The sequence below is a fragment of the Nestor notabilis genome, unplaced genomic scaffold (genome assembly GCF_000696875.1).
Source record: "Nestor notabilis isolate BGI_N333 unplaced genomic scaffold, ASM69687v1 scaffold21120, whole genome shotgun sequence".
NCBI classification, from domain to species: Eukaryota; Metazoa; Chordata; class Aves; order Psittaciformes; family Psittacidae; genus Nestor; species Nestor notabilis.
In genome coordinates this window covers 10,843-29,167 of record NW_009910946.1, presented here as the reverse complement: position 1 = coordinate 29,167, position 18,325 = coordinate 10,843, and the positions used below count along the sequence as shown (strand labels likewise).

The 18,325-nt window shown below is 57.6% G+C and overlaps 1 protein-coding gene across 1 annotated transcript in view; it reads left to right on the top strand.

Moving 5' to 3' along the window:
- The first annotated feature begins 1,264 nt into the window (after positions 1–1,264).
- The window catches only part of TLN1 (talin 1), a 27,899-nt gene continuing 10,838 nt past the window's right edge, over positions 1,265–18,325 (top strand). Inside the window, 37 exon segments of the mRNA XM_010012444.1 lie at positions 1,265–1,437; positions 3,701–3,798; positions 4,017–4,146; positions 4,366–4,518; positions 4,801–4,943; positions 5,306–5,433; positions 6,146–6,206; positions 6,478–6,582; positions 6,807–6,962; positions 7,196–7,297; positions 7,499–7,575; positions 7,756–7,936; positions 8,502–8,615; positions 8,951–9,059; positions 9,546–9,754; positions 9,835–9,933; positions 11,831–11,998; positions 12,256–12,550; positions 12,652–12,818; positions 13,143–13,271; positions 13,557–13,670; positions 13,835–13,948; positions 14,107–14,241; positions 14,377–14,505; positions 14,599–14,701; positions 14,777–14,829; positions 14,831–14,980; positions 15,115–15,234; positions 15,400–15,570; positions 15,847–16,037; positions 16,136–16,229; positions 16,388–16,477; positions 16,641–16,763; positions 17,133–17,276; positions 17,598–17,759; positions 17,850–17,990; positions 18,214–18,325. The exon segment at positions 18,214–18,325 is cut by the window's right edge and continues 94 nt beyond it. Of these exon segments, the coding sequence (XP_010010746.1) occupies positions 1,308–1,437; positions 3,701–3,798; positions 4,017–4,146; positions 4,366–4,518; positions 4,801–4,943; positions 5,306–5,433; positions 6,146–6,206; positions 6,478–6,582; positions 6,807–6,962; positions 7,196–7,297; positions 7,499–7,575; positions 7,756–7,936; positions 8,502–8,615; positions 8,951–9,059; positions 9,546–9,754; positions 9,835–9,933; positions 11,831–11,998; positions 12,256–12,550; positions 12,652–12,818; positions 13,143–13,271; positions 13,557–13,670; positions 13,835–13,948; positions 14,107–14,241; positions 14,377–14,505; positions 14,599–14,701; positions 14,777–14,829; positions 14,831–14,980; positions 15,115–15,234; positions 15,400–15,570; positions 15,847–16,037; positions 16,136–16,229; positions 16,388–16,477; positions 16,641–16,763; positions 17,133–17,276; positions 17,598–17,759; positions 17,850–17,990; positions 18,214–18,325 (4,900 nt within the window). The 5' untranslated portion in view covers positions 1,265–1,307.

Sequence of the window (18,325 nt, the reverse complement as noted above, 5' to 3'; positions counted from 1 at the left end):
GAGAACAAGCAGATGTGGTGCAGTCCACCAATGCTTTTGCATCCTCCCATCAGCTGGGGTTTAAAAGAGAAGGCAGCCTGGGTGGATGCAGAGCAGGAGTCTCCTTCTCCTCCACGAGCAGGCTCTCAGGGAGAGGAAAAGGCATGTCACTGCTGGAAAGCATCAGGTTGGGGTCGGCTGGGGACTGGGAATGCTGAGAAAGGCAGGGAGAAGTGGGGCAGGGCTTAGGACCCGTTGCAAGGATCCTGGTGTGTAGCAGTGTGGAAAGGCACTGAAAGCTGCTGCATAGAGGGCAAATAAAAGGTCTCTCACAAGCCCTACAAGCTGTGTCAGGCAAGCAGGGTGCTTATTTACACCTCCTTTTTCTTCTGTTGTTTCTTAGTGGTTGTACTCTGCTATAGGATATCACTGTTCTAATTAGGTGTTGAACCTTGTGTTTTGGATCCCTGTTGAGGGGTGCATGTCTGAAGCTGACAGACACAGTCTTTAAAGCTTGAAGCTGGTCCTTCAAGCTGGACCCAGCATGGGGCCTGTTTCAGATGGCGTGGTGTGGCTCTCATATGCCCTTGCAGCGGCTGGTCCCTTGCCCTCCTGCACATCCTCCTGAGCACAGGTTCCACAGCCCTGGGTTCATGCAGAAGCTGCTGCCATAGACCCCGCGCTCTGAGCACTCACTGTGTGAGTGGTGCTTCCCCCAGGCAATCATGTTTAACGGGTGAGGTCGGTGCCTGGTGCCCTTATCTCGCCTCCCCGAGCAGCTCCGGGCTTTTCCATCCCTCCGTGTCCCCTTGTGCTCAGGCTGCCGGCTCAGCACCATCCACTGGTGACATGTGGGACCCTGATAGCCGCGTCAGGGCCCTGCCAGCTCCGGGTCAAAGCTTGGTTTTCCTCTTGCGGCTTCTGTGTCACAGCAGGTTTAATTATAAACCCTTCCGTCACACTGTCCAGCCTTATCTCGCGTGCTCCTGTGTGCTCGCTTCCTCCTCGCTGGCAGCATCTCCACCGGGTACCAGCCGCTGTCAAATTGGCTGTGGGACCTCAGCACAAGGAGGCAAGGGTCCCAGTGCTGGCTAGAAACCCCAGGGTCATCACGGGGATGGAAAGTGGGACCCCCTCTTGGGCTCACCAGGGTGGGGCGCAGCCCTTGCTTGCCAGTAGAACCCGGGTCCTGTCTTTTGGGGAGCAGAGATGCTGCTATAGGGGAGGGGGAGGAAGGACGCTGTGCTCTGGAGGGGCCAGCAGTCAGAGCTAACCCATCTCTGTCCTCTGGCAGGTGACGCAGGAGTGGGGACAGCCCAGCCGCCACCATGGTTGCTCTCTCACTGAAGATCAGCATTGGCAATGTGGTGAAGACAATGCAGTTTGAGCCCTCCACCATGGTGTACGACGCCTGCCGCATGATCCGTGAGCGGGTGCCTGAGGCACAGTTGGGACAGCGTAAGTCCATGGTGGGGCTGGATGCCCAGCTTAGATCCTGATCTCCCTTTCCCCTCCTGTCTCTATGCCCATATGGGCTTTCCCAGAGCAGTGGTGGGGTGGGGGGAGCAAGGTCCACATGCTCCAGCCTAGTTGAGGTGAGAGATGAGCTCCTCAAGCTCCCTCTTTGACACCCCAGAAGAAATACGGGCTGCTGGAAGGTAGGAAAGCACATTTGGAAGTAAAATACTTGAGCAATATGAGCCTGCTGCCCTTTCTGTCTCTACTCTGTTTCCTACTTGCGTCTGTCACCCCTAGCCAGGACTAGGTGTGTTTAAACAGTTGCAGGCATTAATAAACCATATAAGTTAGTTTTTCCTTTTTGGGGCATATATTGGGTCTGTTCCTCACCAGCAGCTCTCTGCCAGACCCATGCTGGTGCTCCATTACCTTGCTAAGCTCTCCCTGCTGCCACTAGGCTCAAAGTTAAGTTTATGGCTCAGAAGCTCATGATGTGACTCACACCCACGAGGACGTGGCCTGTCCCTATCATGGATGGAGGGGGGGCTGGAGCTCTGGAACACCATTCCGGGGCTCTCCTGGGTCCCTGCGGCCCTGAAAGTGGCTGTGCCACAGGGGAGAGGCAGCAAGCAGGAGGTCAGGAGTCGTGGGAAGAGGAGGGGAGTGCGGTGACATCTGGAAGCAGCAAATTCCTCGAGGATGAAAGGAAATGCCTTCTCATGCCGTGCCCGGCTGGCCAGCGGTCCGGCAGACCACGGCTTTCGATTTCAGAGAGAGGATGAGTGTCCCTATAAATGTGGGGCTGTACGGGTGTTGGAAGGAGCATTGCATTTCCTGCTCCTGGGCGCGAGCCAGCCTGCTTGTAAAAAAACAGGCGAGGGGAAAGCCTTAAAGGGAACTGCTTATTCCCGAGTTCCTTTCCAGTTGCTTTTCTTTTCCTGTCAGCTCCTCGCACATTTTGTTTCTCCTTGCAGTGGCACTCAGGGGGTCCCTGTTTGAGCTGCCCTGGTTTTCTGTCACCTTTAGGTGGTATATCTCCAGCTCTGCTCTTGCTCTGTCTCAGGAAGTGCCTTTCCCCACCCAAGCTGTGGATCTGGGGCAAGCTGCTCCCTTTCCAGTGCTTTAGAGTTATCCTCTTGGAATTTGCTGTGAAAACAGCTTTGGGTTCGGGGTTGTTTTTTCCCAATTTAAAAATAAGATGGCAAGGCTCCGTGCTTTTCCTGCTCCCTGTTTAGTCGGATCCCAGCAGCAGCGTGAGCCAGGCAGGCGCAGGGCAGCTCAGGAATTTGTCCCTCCCCGCAGAGAGCTGCCAACAAGATGACGAGTTATAAACAGAGCCAGCCAAGACAGACAGAGCGAGCCAAGACAGCCTGCGGCGCAGGGTTGTTGCAGAGGTGGAGAAAGACCTTTCCCAGGGCAAAGCCAGGCATGGTCCTGGCCTCTTGCAGCATGAAAACAGGGTTATCCCTGCGGGTATGAGCTGGGGTGCCACCGCACGGGCTCAGCAGCAGCAGTTGCACTGGGTACCCCAGCCGCGAGGGAGCAGGATTTGGTGAACCCACTAATTCATCACCCCTGAGACCTTGTAAGCCTTGATCCGTTACTCCTTCAGCCTCATCCTCCCCAGCCAGAGGAGTCCCAGCTCCTTTAGTCCCCCATAACAAGGCTCCGTCATTTAAGGTGCCTCTCTCTGTATCTTTTCAAACTCTGCTCTGTCCTTCTGGGGAGGTGCAGACGACACCACCACTGAGTACTCAAAGCGTGGATAAGCCTGGGTTTTACAAACCAGTTCCCAGCACCCTTCCTGGTGATCCCCCTTGCTTTCACTGTTGTTATACAGTGCACTGAACATTTCTGAGAGCTGTCAACCACAACTCCAAGCTCTTCCTTCTGTTGTGACTGTCAGTTCCAAGTTCAGCATTGTGTAGGCATGCTTCAGACAGCTTTCCCTGCAGACAGCTATGGCAAAACATGAAGCTTGCTTGCCAGCTTTGTTGCCCACTCATTAGGTTTAGGCTTAGCATTCACAGTGCTGCTGTGCTCCACGTGCAGGGCTGCACTGCTGCACATCCGTGGCAGTGTTCAAGACCAGGTCGGACGCAGGGGATTGGAGCAACCTGCTCTAGTGGAAGGTGTCCCTGCCCATGGTAGGGGGTTGGAACTGGATGAGCTTTAAGGTCTCTTCCAGCCCAAACCATTCCATGATCTTGGTGGCCCTGTCCTGCTCAGGATTACCCTGGCAGAGCTTTTACCTGTTTTTCAGCCAACGATTTTGGGCTGTTCCTCTCGGATGAAGACCCAAAGAAAGGGATCTGGCTGGAGGCAGGGAAGGCTCTGGACTACTACATGCTTCGCAATGGGGTAAGCATCCATCCCACGTCCTTCCAGCTGGTACCTGCTTTGGCTCCAGATGTGCCCTCAGTGTGGAGCTGTTGTGGGTGCCTGCCCTGCTGCCTTACATCGTGCCCTGCAGCACCCCGCAATCACACCAGGGAGATGGAAGCTGTTGGTGGGATGGTGGGATGTGGGTACCTGGTACTGGTGCTGCTGCTGGGAGCTCTGCTCCTCTGTGACCACAGGATACTATGGAGTACAAGAAGAAGCAGCGGCCGCTGAAGATCCGCATGCTGGATGGGACAGTGAAGACAGTGATGGTGGATGACTCCAAAACGGTCACGGACATGCTCATGACAATCTGTGCCCGGATCGGTGAGAGGAGGGGACAGCAACAGGGGAAAGGGAGGTGGGGAGAGATTGCAGTGTTGGATGGGTGTATGGGGGGAGCAGCAGCAGCTTTGTGGAGATGGCCTGGCAATAGGGATGAGGGGTGTGTGATGCTGGGGAGGGGACACTGCTCTGCACCCCTGCGTTGCTTCAGGATCTGTATGTGGCATCAAAGTCATGTTGAGGTCCTCTGCTCTCTTGCAGGCATCACCAACTACGATGAGTACTCACTTGTTCGGGAGATTATGGAAGAGAAGAAGGAAGAGGTTACTGGCACCCTTAAGAAGGACAAGACCCTGCTGCGAGATGAGAAGAAGATGGAGAAGCTCAAGCAGAAGCTGCACACAGATGATGAGTGTAGGTGCCTGCATGTGCTGGGGATGGGGTCAGCCCCTGCTGCTGAGGGCACTGGGGAGGGAAGCAGGGATCCCTGCCAGGGGAGGAGCCACTATAGGGGAGTGGTGAGGACTGTGATGAGGGAACATGTCCCACACTCCCTGGAGTGTCTCCTGCCCAGAAGCCCAGGGCAGAGGGTGAGAAATGGGATGCATCACAGAGATGTTGGTTTCTCACCCTGCATGAGCAGCTCTGGGACTGGGGTTGGCCCTGTCCTCGCTCATGCTCTGTCCTTCCCTGCAGTGAATTGGCTGGACCACGGCCGGACCCTGCGCGAGCAAGGCATCGATGACAACGAAACGCTGCTGCTGCGGCGCAAGTTCTTCTACTCTGACCAGAATGTGGACTCCAGAGATCCCGTGCAGCTCAACCTGCTCTACGTGCAGGTACAGCTCTCTGGAGCTCTGCTGCCAGGGCTGGTGGCTGAGGGCTTTGGCCCAGAGCCACTATGGAGGGGGAGGAATTCAGGATGCCCAGTTATCTCCTGGGTAAGAGCCAACTGTGTCAATCACAGCCCTGCCCTCTGCGTACTCAAGAGCTTCCCAGGGGATTTCATGTCTCCTCTGTCTGAAGTCCTGCTTCTGTTCCTCTCCCAGGCTTGGTGATGGTCCCTGTGGGGACAGCCTGGTCCTAGATCCTTTATTTTAGGGCCGCTTCTTTTAAGCCTGGAAAACAGGTCCTGCTTGTTGTGGAGGGGAGCGGTGGCAGGACTGCCCAGCCCACAGCAGTGTCTGCTCTTCTCACACAGGCTCGCGATGACATCCTGAACGGTTCCCACCCTGTCTCCTTCGACAAAGCCTGTGAGTTTGCCGGCTACCAGTGCCAGATCCAGTTTGGGCCACACAACGAGCAGAAGCACAAGCCGGGCTTTCTGGAGTGAGTGTCCCCGGGAGCCCCTAGGCTTGTCTTGGGATGGTTCAAGCAGCTTAGAATCAGAGGATCATAGAATGGTTTGGATTGGAAAGGATCTTAAGATCACCAAGTCCCACCCCCCTGCCATGGGCAGGGAAACCTCGCACCAGATCATGTCACCCAAAGTTCTGTCCAGCCTGGCCTTGAACACTGCCAGGGATGGAGCATTTATCACTTCTTTGGGCAGCCTGTTCCAGTGCCTCACCACCCTCACAGGGAAGAACTTCTTCCTTATATCTAACCTGAACTTCCCCTATTCAAGTTTAACCCATTACTTCTTGCCCTATCACTACAGTCCCAGCACTGTGCCAGGAAATGGGGCTCTGGTTGCCTCTGGTGTGATCCCTCTCCTCCCTGCAAGGGGTGCCAGCCCCCCGTCCTGCTCCTCCTGGCACCCCCCTGGACATGCAGCCAGCTCTAATGGGAGGATGCCAGCATGTCATATGCTCTCCCCTAATGTCACACGATGGGCTGCATCCTCAGCCCCTCCACCCTGCATTGGGGCAGCTTTCATTACTGCAGCAACCTCTCCCACATCCTTCCTGCTCCCAAAAACTCCCAGCCCGTGCCCTGGCAGAGGTTCATCCGAGGCTCTGGGTTTGGCCTCTTTGTAGTTGAAGACAAATGCTGGCTTTGGGCTCTGCTGCTAACAGCTGGTTTGTGTGTCTCTTGGCAGACTCAAGGATTTCCTGCCCAAGGAGTACATCAAGCAGAAAGGGGAACGTAAGATCTTCATGGTACGTGCAGAGGGCATGTTGAGACCTGGTCTTCTTGTTCCTCCATAATAAAGGTTGAGGCTGCTGTTGTCTTTGGAGGCAACATATAGCAGCTTGGTGGGTGAGAAACGGGAGCAGAAGCTGTAGGTGAGGCAGACAAGGCAGCTCCTGTGGTCCCAGATGTCAGAAGGATGTCGGTGGAGTGGAGAGAGCTTGGAAAGGCTGTGACGGTGATGGTGGCACAGCTGGGGGACTGTGGAGCTAGCATGACGTTCTGTCTCTGCTGTTGCAGGCCCACAAGAACTGCGGGAACATGAGCGAGATCGAAGCCAAAGTTCGCTATGTAAAACTTGCCCGTTCCCTTAAGACCTATGGAGTCTCCTTCTTCTTGGTTAAGGTAAAGCTGCAGCCTCTCTCTCCACTGTCCTACTCTCCTGCTTCATGCCTTTCCCTGGGCATTGCCTTCCCATTCCTTGGTTCATGCCCTTTCTCATTTTCAAGCCCTGTATCACGAGCAGAAAGTGGGGTCTGTGGGGTTTTGGTAGCCACAGCAGACTTCTATGGCTACCAGAGGTCTGTGCCTGGATATTTCTGCCATAATCCTTCTGTCGTGGCCCACAGGAGAAGATGAAGGGGAAGAACAAGCTGGTGCCGCGGCTGCTGGGGATCACTAAGGAGTGTGTGATGCGTGTAGATGAGAAGACCAAGGAAGTGATTCAGGAGTGGAACCTGACCAACATCAAGCGTTGGGCAGCATCGCCCAAGAGCTTCACCCTGGTAGGGACCAGCCCCGGTCCTCCTCCCTCCAACCCCAGTGGTGCCTCCATGGGGCGCTGCTCTCACACCAGCTCCTCTCTTGGGTATTACCCCACAGTGGGACAGCCTTGCCCTCCTCTGGTGCCTCTCCTGGCTCTTGTTTTGGAGGCTGGCGCTTGGGTGCTTAGCGCATACCAGAGGGGCTCAGGGTGGCCGCCAATGCCACAGTGCTACCCTGTGCCCTGCTGTTGCAGGATTTTGGGGATTACCAGGATGGTTACTACTCGGTGCAGACCACAGAGGGGGAGCAGATCGCACAGCTGATTGCTGGCTACATCGATATCATCCTCAAAAAGGTGAGGCTGTGCTGGGAAGAGCAGTGATAACCGACTCCTTTCCAGAGAGGGATGCAGGGTGTTCCTTCCAGCTGCCTCCAGCTGGCACATGGAGAGCTGGAGATGGGTCAGCGGGGTACGGTGGGATGGTGGTGGGGTGCAGGAGGAGGTGAAGGCTGGGAAGCATGTGCTGGCCGACACCTATTCTCCTTCCCTCTGCAGAAGAAGAGCAAAGACCACTTTGGACTGGAGGGGGATGAGGAGTCCCCCATGCTGGAAGACACCGTGTCTCCAAAGAAGTAAGTTCTCCAGGAGCAAGTTAGCTGCCAAGCAGAAGTTGAATGGAGAGCAGGCTCCAGCCAAGCTTGCAGCACAGCATATCTGGAGGAAGAGCTGCCACTGCTTTAGTGCAGCATTCCCACAGAGCCTGGTGCTGGGGCCATGGGCCTCCCTTGACCTGGTACTTCTGCCTGTTTCAGGTTGACTGTCTTGCAGCAGCAGTTTAACCGTGTAGGCAAGGCAGAGCTGGGCGCAGTGGCCCTGCCAGCCATCATGCGTACAGGGGCTGGAGGGCCTGAGAACTTCCAGGTGGGCACAATGCCACAGCCTCAGCTGCAGATCACCAGTGGCCAGATGCACCGAGGGCACATGCCTCCCCTGGTAAGCTCTCTCTGTGCCTACACATCCCCGAAAAGGTGCTCATCAGGCTTGTGCAGACCCACCCGTTTGGGTCCATGAGCTACAATCCCCTGGCTGCAGCCCCTCCTCCAGGTTGAGCTGCCCCAAGCTGTTATGCGTGGCCAGCCCCACCAATGCTGTGGTTTGCAGCATGGCCCTCTGCCTGGCTTGGGTGTCCCCCATGTCCTCTACGGCTGGAAAACCACTTGGAAAAGACCATGAGGAGGCTGTTTACTTTGTCCCCACTCAGCCTGCTGTGGGGCTTGCTGTAAAAGCCTTATGGGGTCCCATTGCATCTGCTCCCCACTCCCCGAGAGCTGGTTAACTATGTCTTGCTTATACCCACAGTGGGACTGGGCATTTCCCAGTGGGAGGTGCAGAGGGGAGACCCCCTTTTTGTTAGGTGCACTCCCCTTTGTGGACATACCTCCCTAGAGCACTGTCACCAACAGCACTTTACACCATGTTGCAGGGGGTGTGTGTGAGACAAATATTTAAGCCTAGATTTCAAGCCTCCAGTGTATCTCCATCTGTTTCTGTGTTGCAGACTTCAGCCCAGCAAGCCCTGACCGGCACCATCAACTCCAGCATGCAGGCTGTGCATGCAGCCCAGGCCACGCTGGATGACTTTGAGACCTTGCCACCCCTCGGGCAGGATGCTGTGAGTGTTGGGCGAAGGCGCTGTGGAAGGAGGGGGGACCTTGCTGGAGGTTGTTGGCTGGGCTGTGTGAGGCTGGTCGCATTCTCAGGAGAGGTGTAAGCAGCTCCTGGGAACATCTGCTGCCTGCAGAGATCTTCTTGTATCCCACTGTGGGTGCAGGAGCGGAGGGGACACTTGGTCATTTGCTTCATCAGGATGAGTGGGGAGTTAGGGGTGGACACAGCTCTTTGTTCCATCTTCCTTGTCTCCTCTTTCCTACATCTCTCTGTGTGAGTGTGAGTGCAGCTACCCACCACCTCCACCACCATCTCCTGACCCTGTTCTCCCCGTTTTAGGCATCCAAAGCTTGGCGCAAAAACAAGATGGATGAGTCAAAGCATGAGATCCACTCCCAAGTGGATGCTATCACAGCCGGCACAGCCTCAGTGGTCAACCTCACAGCAGGTATGCGGAGGGTTGAAGGGGGATGCTCCATTCTGGGCAAGGCTTTAGTGTCTCTTGTCTGGCTGAAGGTCACAACTCCTGCTCTCCATCAGAGGCTGGATGAGCCATTTTTCCCCAGCTAGAGCTAAATCAGCCCTGACTGCTGCTAATGTGCCTGTAGAGCTGGTCATGCCCCTGCAGCTCACCCTGGGTTTAGATCTTTGCCTGTGCCGAGACCAGTCCTTCCTCCCAGTCTTAGGTTGACCCTCCATCCTCTGGATGAGGAGCATGTTGTCCAATCCCTGCCATAGCTCTGGGCACAGCTACTGCATAGTGCAGCTCTCTTTCCTCGTGCTCCCCTGCTAAAACCACCTGATGCAGGCTTAGAAGCCAAAGGGTCTTTTCCCATGCTCCCAGGAAAGAGAACCACCTCAGTGACAGGTACAGGAATGCTCTTGGAGCATCACTTGAAGTGTGTCCCATCCTGATGCCTCTTCTTCTATGCAGGGGATCCGGCGGACACGGACTACACGGCTGTGGGCTGCGCTGTCACCACCATCTCTTCCAACCTGACGGAGATGTCCAAGGGCGTGAAGCTGCTGGCTGCACTGATGGAGGACGAAGGAGGGAACGGCCGCCAGCTTCTGCAGGCAGCCAAGAACCTGGCGAGTGCTGTCTCAGACCTGCTGAAAACAGCGCAGCCTGCCAGCGCTGAGGTGAGGGGCAGGAGGAACCATCAGGATAGGTTTTTGTGCTTGCTCTCGAACCCAGTGTTGATCTTGGCTCTTGCTTGCAGCCTCGCCAGAATCTCCTGCAGGCTGCTGGCCTGGTGGGCCAGACCAGTGGGGAGCTGCTGCAGCAGATTGGGGAGAGCGACAGTGACCCCCGGTTCCAGGTTAGTGCAATCGAGGACTCTCGCTCCCTAAAACCATCAGGCTTTGCACAGGACCTGGCCTCTGGACTTTGATGAGGGAGGGGACAGGCCGTTGCCCATCTCTGTTCCTAGCGCCACAGTGATAACACCTCTTATCTTATGGATTCCCGTGTAGATCCCAGAGAGCCGGCGTACTTGGATCCTGCCTGCCTCTGACCCAAAGACGGTAAAAAGTGGACTGTAGGCATGGTGTGGTGGTCCCTGCCCTCTCCAGTGCGAGGGGTGCTCCTCTGAGGACTATCAGCTGAACTCTTTGGAGAAGGGCTCTTGTCAAAAACTTGCTTTTCTGGTGGTTGGCTCTCAGAAGTCCATACACTCGGGTCATCACTGTGTGAGCACTGCCCTGGCAGTCCTCTGCTCCTGCCTGTGAATGCTGCCTGCCTGCCACCCAGGGTGGCTGCAGCATCATGGGGTGGTTTATTTTGGCTTCCAGCTGGCTTGCTTTCCCGGCACTGCTCCTTCCAGCATAAGCGAGATAGCACACTGTGCTGGGCAGAGGATCCAGCCATAGTGCAGACTGAAATAGCCTCCAGAAACAAGGTGTTTCTGTTCACGGCAGCCTCAGCATAAACAGGAAAGCCTTGACATTTAGACAAAGGGAACAGAAAAGACAACAGCAGGGGAGGAAGCCATGCTCAGCCAGGCATCAGTGCCAGCACAGGGGCATCACCATGTGGCAGCTTTAAGACCTGTTTGCACACACGCAGTGGGATGCTCTGCCTCGGAGCTGCCAGACCCGAGTGTATCTACTTCCCTCCTTGGGCTCTGATGCAGTGGTTTGGGGACTCTGGAGCTGGTTGCATGCACTCTCTGCTCTCTCCTCCTGTCTAGAAAGGTGGTGGATTGCAGTGGGAATAGTCTTGGCTTGCAGGAGGCGAGGGGTTGCTCTGACACTTCTGGTTTGGTGGCTGGAGGCTTAGCTGTCCTTAGTGGGGCTGCTCGCTGTGAGCACACACATGGCAGGAGGGTTGCAGGCACAGCAGGCAGCAATCTCTGCCCTCTGTACCACGGTCTTTGCCCCAGGCACTTGCTGTCTGGCGCTGGTGCTGCCAGTTTTCACCGGCAGCATGCCACAGGAACTAATCCTGGCATGCAGTCATGTCTGATGCCCTGCAGAAAGCAGTTTTTGCCTTGCACTGGTCACTGCCTGTTGCGTGCTGGCAGGGTAGCCCCATGCCTTCCCTGCTGCCCTGGGAGTGAGGAGGCTGAGTGCTGTGTCATACCTCTCCTTTAGCCCCAGCAAGGACTGACGAGATGTAGCCTGTTGCTAAGGAGCTAGAAAATAGCTGGCAAACCTGCAGTATAGGTGACCAGAGAAAGCATCTCCTGCTCACCTCTTGCCAGTGGGTTCAGCCTGTGGGCAGGCAGATGCCTCTGGTGTGGCTGTGCCATGGCAGCTTTTGCCTGCCATTTGGCAGGAGGGGTTTGTAATTGTTTGGCATTGCATCCCTCCATGTAAAGCTCATCAGTGCAGGTGGTGCCTTGCAGAGCTTGTTGCTGTGGGTACCATCAGGGACTTGCAGCAGTTGTTGCCTAGGCAATAAGCAGGTCACAGGAGCTGGGGTGATGCTGAGCATTGCCTGAGCTGCTCTGGTTGGTGTTCATGGCAGTGCCGTGCTGCAGGCTGCAGCTCCAGACCAAGTTAGAGCCTCACCACTGGCTGTAGCACTCACTAGACATGGGGTCAAGGTGTTGCCAGCCACCCCAGGCCATCCGTGGTGACGATGCTGGGACCGAGTGGATGAAAGGCCCCCGAGAGCTCATGTTTCCCACCTGAATATTTCACGAGCACCCTGCGGGCAGCTGCCATTGCTCCTGCTGTAGTGGCTCCTGTGCTGACCCTCTCCATTCCCCACAGGACATGCTCATGCAGCTGGCAAAGGCGGTGGCCAGCGCCGCGGCCGCGCTGGTGCTCAAAGCCAAGAACGTGGCTCAGAAGACGGAGGACGCGGCGCTGCAGACGCAGGTGATCGCTGCTGCCACCCAGTGTGCCCTCTCCACCTCCCAGCTGGTGGCCTGCACCAAGGTAAGCAGCAAGGCTTTAACCCGTGCTTCGGTGTGGCTGTTTCACCGCGGTGGTGGCAGCTCTACAGGTGTGCATAGGTGTGCTAGAACCACACTTCTTAAGGTGGGACATTAGGGGTCTGGCACACTTCAGGCTGTTGACTTTGTCACCGTGCCCAAGCACTACGTCTCCTCTTTGGAGGAGCAGAAGCTGGGGACGTCTATCCTTGCACAGCTCCTACAAGGAGCCCACCACTCTTGCTTTCTCCTCCCCTCCAGGTAGTAGCTCCCACAATCAGCTCACCAGTGTGCCAGGAGCAGCTCATCGAGGCTGGCAAGTTGGTGGCCAAATCAGCAGAGGGCTGTGTGGAGGCATCCAAGGCAGCCACCAGCGATGACCAGCTCCTGAAGCAGGTCGGGGTGGCAGCCACGGCCGTCACCCAGGCCCTGAATGACCTGCTGCAGCACATCAAGCAGCACGCCTTGGGTGGGCAGCCCATCGGGCGCTACGACCAAGCCACCGACACCATCCTCAACGTCACCGAGAACATATTCAGCTCCATGGGTGATGCTGGTGAGAGCCCTGATGACACTCAGAGTAGAGCCTGGTGGACGGGGAGGTATCAGGGAGCCTGTGGGACTTGCTAACGGGGCCACCCTTCCTTCCTGTCCCAGGGGAAATGGTGCGTCAGGCTCGTATTCTGGCCCAGGCCACTTCCGACCTTGTCAATGCCATCAAAGCTGATGCGGAAGGAGAGACAGACCTTGAGAACTCACGCAAGCTGCTGAGCGCGGCCAAGATCCTGGCCGATGCCACTGCCAAGATGGTGGAGGCTGCAAAGGTCAGTGGTGTGGGATGGGAGGAATACTGGCGTTGGCCCCCAGCCCCATCTGATTACATCCGCTCAGTGCTGGGGAACGCGTGAGCAGCCCCTGGCTGGAAAGTGGCTCCCAGAGCAAGGTCCTGCATGGAGCTAAGGACCTGTGCAATGGAGTGGGGCTCCTCCTGGAGCTGTGGGTGGGAGCAGAGGAGGTGCTCTCTTCAGAGAGGCTTTGGGCATTCGTAAGCAGCCAGGCTGCTTTGTGGGGTACTCCCCAGCATCAGGCCAGGGCACAGGAGGACCCTGTGGTCCCTGCGAGGTGTGATGTGTTTCCTACTTCTGCAGGGAGCTGCAGCCCACCCAGACAGTGAGGAGCAGCAGCAGCGGCTGCGCGAGGCCGCAGAGGGGCTCCGCATGGCGACCAACGCCGCGGCCCAGAACGCCATCAAGAAGAAGCTGGTGCACAAGCTGGAGGTGAGACACTGGGCAAGGGGCCTTGGAGGGCAAGCTGGCATGGTCAGCGAGTGAGATCTGACCAGGAGCCCCACATCCCTGCGCTTTCCAGAGGGATAAAGACGTTTTCATGTGCAGCATCCCTGCTGCATCCCCCAATGCTCCTTTCCCATGTGTGCACCATGTTGCTTTAGGATGTTGGGTGTTGAGGGTGCTGGGGGTGTTCTCGTGGGCTCCTTTTTTTCAGGGCAGGCTGTCCTGGTGACCTGGTGGTGACCAGTGCTAACCCATGTCTCCCTCTGCCAGCACGCAGCCAAGCAAGCAGCTGCCTCTGCCACCCAGACCATTGCTGCAGCACAGCACGCTGCCTCCTCCAACAAGAACCCTGCTGCACAGCAGCAGCTGGTGCAGAGCTGCAAGGTAAGGGCCTGGGCCTGATCCTGGCATCTCCCTTCTCCCATCAGCCACGCTGAGGTTTCCTGCTCAAACACAGTGGGCAGGCAGGACCTTGGGGTCCTCATGGAGCTCCCTTAGGAGCTGATCCATCTCCTTCCAGCCTCTGCATTGTTGTTCCTCTCTGGCAGGTGGTGGCAGAGCAGATCCCGATGCTGGTGCAGGGTGTTCGAGGAAGCCAGTCCCAGCCGGACAGCCCCAGTGCTCAGCTGGCTCTCATTGCTGCCAGCCAGAACTTCCTGCAGGTACCCGTGCTGCCCAGAGCCTCCTGCACTGGCTCTGCTGTTACAGCTTTCCTGCCATGCTTGGTCCTCGCAAGATACTGTGAAACTGCTGCACACGGGCAGCAGAGAGATGCTGCATTTTCATCCCCTTCTCACTGCTTTTTCCCTTGCCCTGGCAGCCTGGTGGGAAGATGGTAGCTGCAGCCAAGGCCACTGTTCCTACCATCACAGACCAAGCCTCCGCAATGCAGCTCAGCCAGTGTGCAAAGAACTTGGCCGCAGCTCTGGCTGAACTCCGCACGGCGGCTCAGAAGGTGAGCGACTGGGTCCCATCCTGCAGCAGGACCCTGGCCTGTGGGGAGGAGGGGGGAACACAGAGACAGCCCAGCAGCAGATCATGGCTGGGCTCAGGGGTTGCCCCACTCACTTTCTCTTCTCCCCCGTCGCAGGCTCAGGAGGCATGTGGACCCCTGGAGATAGACTCTGCACTGGGACTGGTGCAGAGCCTGGAGAGGGACCTGCAGGAAGCCAAGGCAGCTGCCCGTGACGGCAAGCTCAAGCCTCTGCCAGGAGAGACGGTGAGTGCATGGGGTGGTGCAAGGTGGGTGCTGGAGCAGGGGAGCCACCAGAAGGTGCAGCCCACCACCATGTCCCCGCTCATCCCCCTGCAGATGGAGAAGTGTGCCCAGGACCTGGGGAACAGCACGAAAGCCGTCAGCTCCGCCATCGCTCACCTCCTGGGAGAGGTGGCCCAGGGCAATGAGAACTACACAGGTACCAACCTCAGTGCCAGGGCTGGGAGAGGGGAGGGTGCCGTGCCAGCAGCCACTGACCTCTCCATCTCCCCAGGCATTGCTGCCCGAGAGGTGGCCCAGGCCCTGCGCTCGCTCAGCCCGGCCGCCCCGGGGGGTTTACACCGCCGACCCGCAGGCACAGAATGCCATGCTGGAGTGTGCCAGCGACGTGATGGACAAAGCCAACAACCTCATTGAGGAGGCACGGAAAGCTGTGGGCAAGCCTGGAGACCCAGAGAGCCAACAGCGCCTGGCACAGGTGCGAAAAAGGGTACCCCAGTGGGGAGAATGGGCACCAAAGATGGGGAGAATGGGTACCTTGGTGTGCCCTGCCATCCCCTGGATGGGCACAAGGCTGGCCAGGGAATGGGACCACTCTTCACTTCTCTGCAGGTGGCCAAAGCTGTGTCGCAGGCCCTGAGCCGCTGTGTCAACTGCTTGCCAGGGCAGCGAGACGTGGACGCTGCCATCCGCATGGTGGGAGAGGCCAGCAAGAGGCTGCTCGCGGGTTCGGTGAGCTGAGCCGGGGCAGCAGGGGATGAGGGAAGCCTCATAGGCATGTGAGCTGGTCTGTCTGCACCAGCTGCCCCTGTAGCGTATCCCCAAGCATGCAGCAGCCCTTCATCCTCCATGTCCATCCTCCTCACTGCCTCTCCTAACTGGTCTCCCTGCCTCCAGTTCCCTCCCAGCACCAAGAGCTTCCAGGAGGCGCAGAGCCAGTTGAACCAGGCAGCTGCAGGGCTCAACCAGTCTGCCAACGAGCTGGTGCAGGCGTCGCGTGGCACCCCACAAGACCTGGCCAAGTCCTCTGGCAAATTTGGGCAGGACTTCAATGAGTTCCTGCAGGCGGCCCCAGCCAGTCCCCGGTGAGACCGAGCGCCCCTTCCATGATCCTGGGTGGTTTGGGATGCCTGAGAGGGTGGCTGGCCACAGGAAGGGTGGCTGGGCAGGGGTGGTTAGGGTGGTTGTGGCCAATGCAGCTGATGAGATGGGGTATGGAGCTGTGCAAAACCACAGCAGCAGGGGGAAAGTGGCTTGGGTTGGTTCAGTGAGTGTTGCCACTGTTGGCGGACGAGTTAGATGAAGAGAACTGGCTCAGCTTGAAAACCACCAAAGCAGATCCAGGGTGTGGAGCTTGGAAATGTGCTGCAGGTAACTATTCTTGTCTCCTTGCAGAATAAGGAAGATCAGGCACAGGTGGTGTCAAACCTGAAGAGCATCTCCATGTCCTCCAGCAAGCTATTGCTGGCTGCAAAGGCGCTTTCTGCTGACCCTGCAGCGCCCAACCTCAAGAATCAGCTGGCAGCAGCAGCACGGTAGGAGGAACTGCTCCCTGTGAGCTGCTTGCCGTAGCAGAGGGGCCCGGTGGTGGGGTGGCATTGATCCGTGGGTCTTTCTCTCTTGTCCGTTGCAGGGCTGTGACTGACAGCATTAACCAGCTGATCACCATGTGCACCCAGCAGGCGCCGGGCCAGAAGGAGTGCGACAATGCCCTGCGGGAGCTGGAGGTGAGAAACCACATCTTGATGAGGCTGAGATGGCTGGGTGCTGAGATGGTGGGGTGCGGGGAGCTGCGCCCCACTGCGAGGGGCAGGAGGGAGCCCAGGGTTGGTGCAAGCAGAAGGCATGGACCCTTCCGCTGAACGTGACACTTGTGTGCCTGCAGACGGTGAAGGAGCTGTTGGAGAACCCCACTCAGACAGTCAATGACATGTCCTACTTCAACTGCCTCGACAGCGTCATGGAGAACTCGAAGGTGAGCCCTGAGCAGGTTTGGGGCAGGATGGGGAGGGTTTGGGAAGGATGTGGGGGGCAAAGGGAAAGGTGGTTCCACCCCTGTTGATGAAGCACAGTGAGCTCTGAGCCTGGGAGCACTGTGGGAGCAGGAGGAGGTGTCCACAACCCATGTGTTCCTGCAGGTGCTGGGCGAGTCCATGGCTGGCATCTCCCAGAACGCCAAGAACAGCAAACTGCCTGAGTTCGGCGAGTCCATCAGTGCCGCCTCCAAAGCTCTCTGCGGGCTGACAGAGGCAGCTGCTCAGGTGAGACAGGCTTAGTCCCAGCCCTGAGCATTGCCCCTAGTGAATAGTTGCCACAGTACCCCTGCCCCTCCAAGCCTGTCCTTGTAGGACGGTCCCAACAGCCTCCTCTGCAGCCCATACCCGCTCTGAGCCTCCCTGCTGTGTGTGAGCTCTCTTTCATCGTTTCTCTCGTGCTCCCAGGCTGCCTACGTGAGACAGGCTTAGTCCCAGCCCTGAGCATTGCCCCTAGTGAATAGTTGCCACAGTACCCCTGCCCCTCCAAGCCTGTCCTTGTAGGACGGTCCCAACAGCCTCCTCTGCAGCCCATACCCGCTCTGAGCCTCCCTGCTGTGTGTGAGCTCTCTTTCATCGTTTCTCTCGTGCTCCCAGGCTGCCTACATTGTGGGGTTCTCGGACCCCAACAGCCAGGCTGGACAGCAGGGCTTGGTAGACCCCACGCAGTTTGCCAGAGCTAACCAAGCCATCCAGATGGCCTGCCAGAACCTGGTGGACCCTGCCTGCACGCAGTCCCAGGTGAGTATGATGTGGGGCACCATTATGGGCATTTCTTGCATGAAAGGGAGTGTGAGGCTAGTTGGAAGAGCTGTGTCCCAAGGGTTGGCCAAGGTTATGGCTAGGGTCACGTCAGCTGTACTGGGAACCAGCTGGCAGCTTTCATGCAGTGGTCACAGTCCAGATGGGGGGCTGTATGGGCGTGCAGGACCTTGGTGAACCTTCTTAGACCCCAAAAGGGACCCCTGTGGTCACTGATACCCACATGGGGCTGGCAGGAAGGGAGAGCTGTGGGGATGGGGAGTCGTGGTGGGTCCTGCCTTACCCTGCTCTTCCCTGTAGGTGCTGTCAGCAGCCACCATCGTAGCGAAGCACACCTCAGCCCTGTGCAACACGTGCCGCCTGGCCTCGTCCCGCACCGCCAACCCTGTGGCCAAGCGCCAGTTTGTCCAGTCAGCCAAGGAGGTGGCCAACAGCACGGCCAACCTGGTGAAGACCATCAAGGTGAGGTCTCCCTTCTGGGACACCATGGTGGGGATATGGGATTTGGGGCATGGCAGGGGTTGGGTGACTGCTCTGGTCTCTCCACACCAGGCCCTGGATGGCGAATTCAACGAGGAGAATCGGGAGCGGTGCCGCGCCGCCACCGCACCTCTCATTGAGGCTGTGGATAACCTGACGGCCTTCGCCTCCAACCCGGAGTTTGCCACTGTTCCAGCCCAGATCAGCCCGGAGGTGGGATGCTGAGGGGCAGGGAGGATGTGGCCTGGCTGTGACAGGGGCTACTGTAGTGTCGGGGGGAGTATGCCTCCCCTTGAGCTTGGTGGAGTGTGATGGGGAGGTGGCAGCAAGACTTGGGCTTTGAGGGGCTGCTCCATGGTGAGAATCACAGGTCAGAGAGAGAGTAACTTCCCATGCACAGTCCCCTGCCTCACCGGCCCGTTGTCTCCCTGTGCAGGGGCGCAGAGCCATGGAGCCCATCGTCTCTTCAGCCAAGACCATGCTGGAGAGCTCTGCTGGCCTCATCCAGACCGCTCGCTCCCTGGCCGTCAACCCCAAGGACCCGCCGC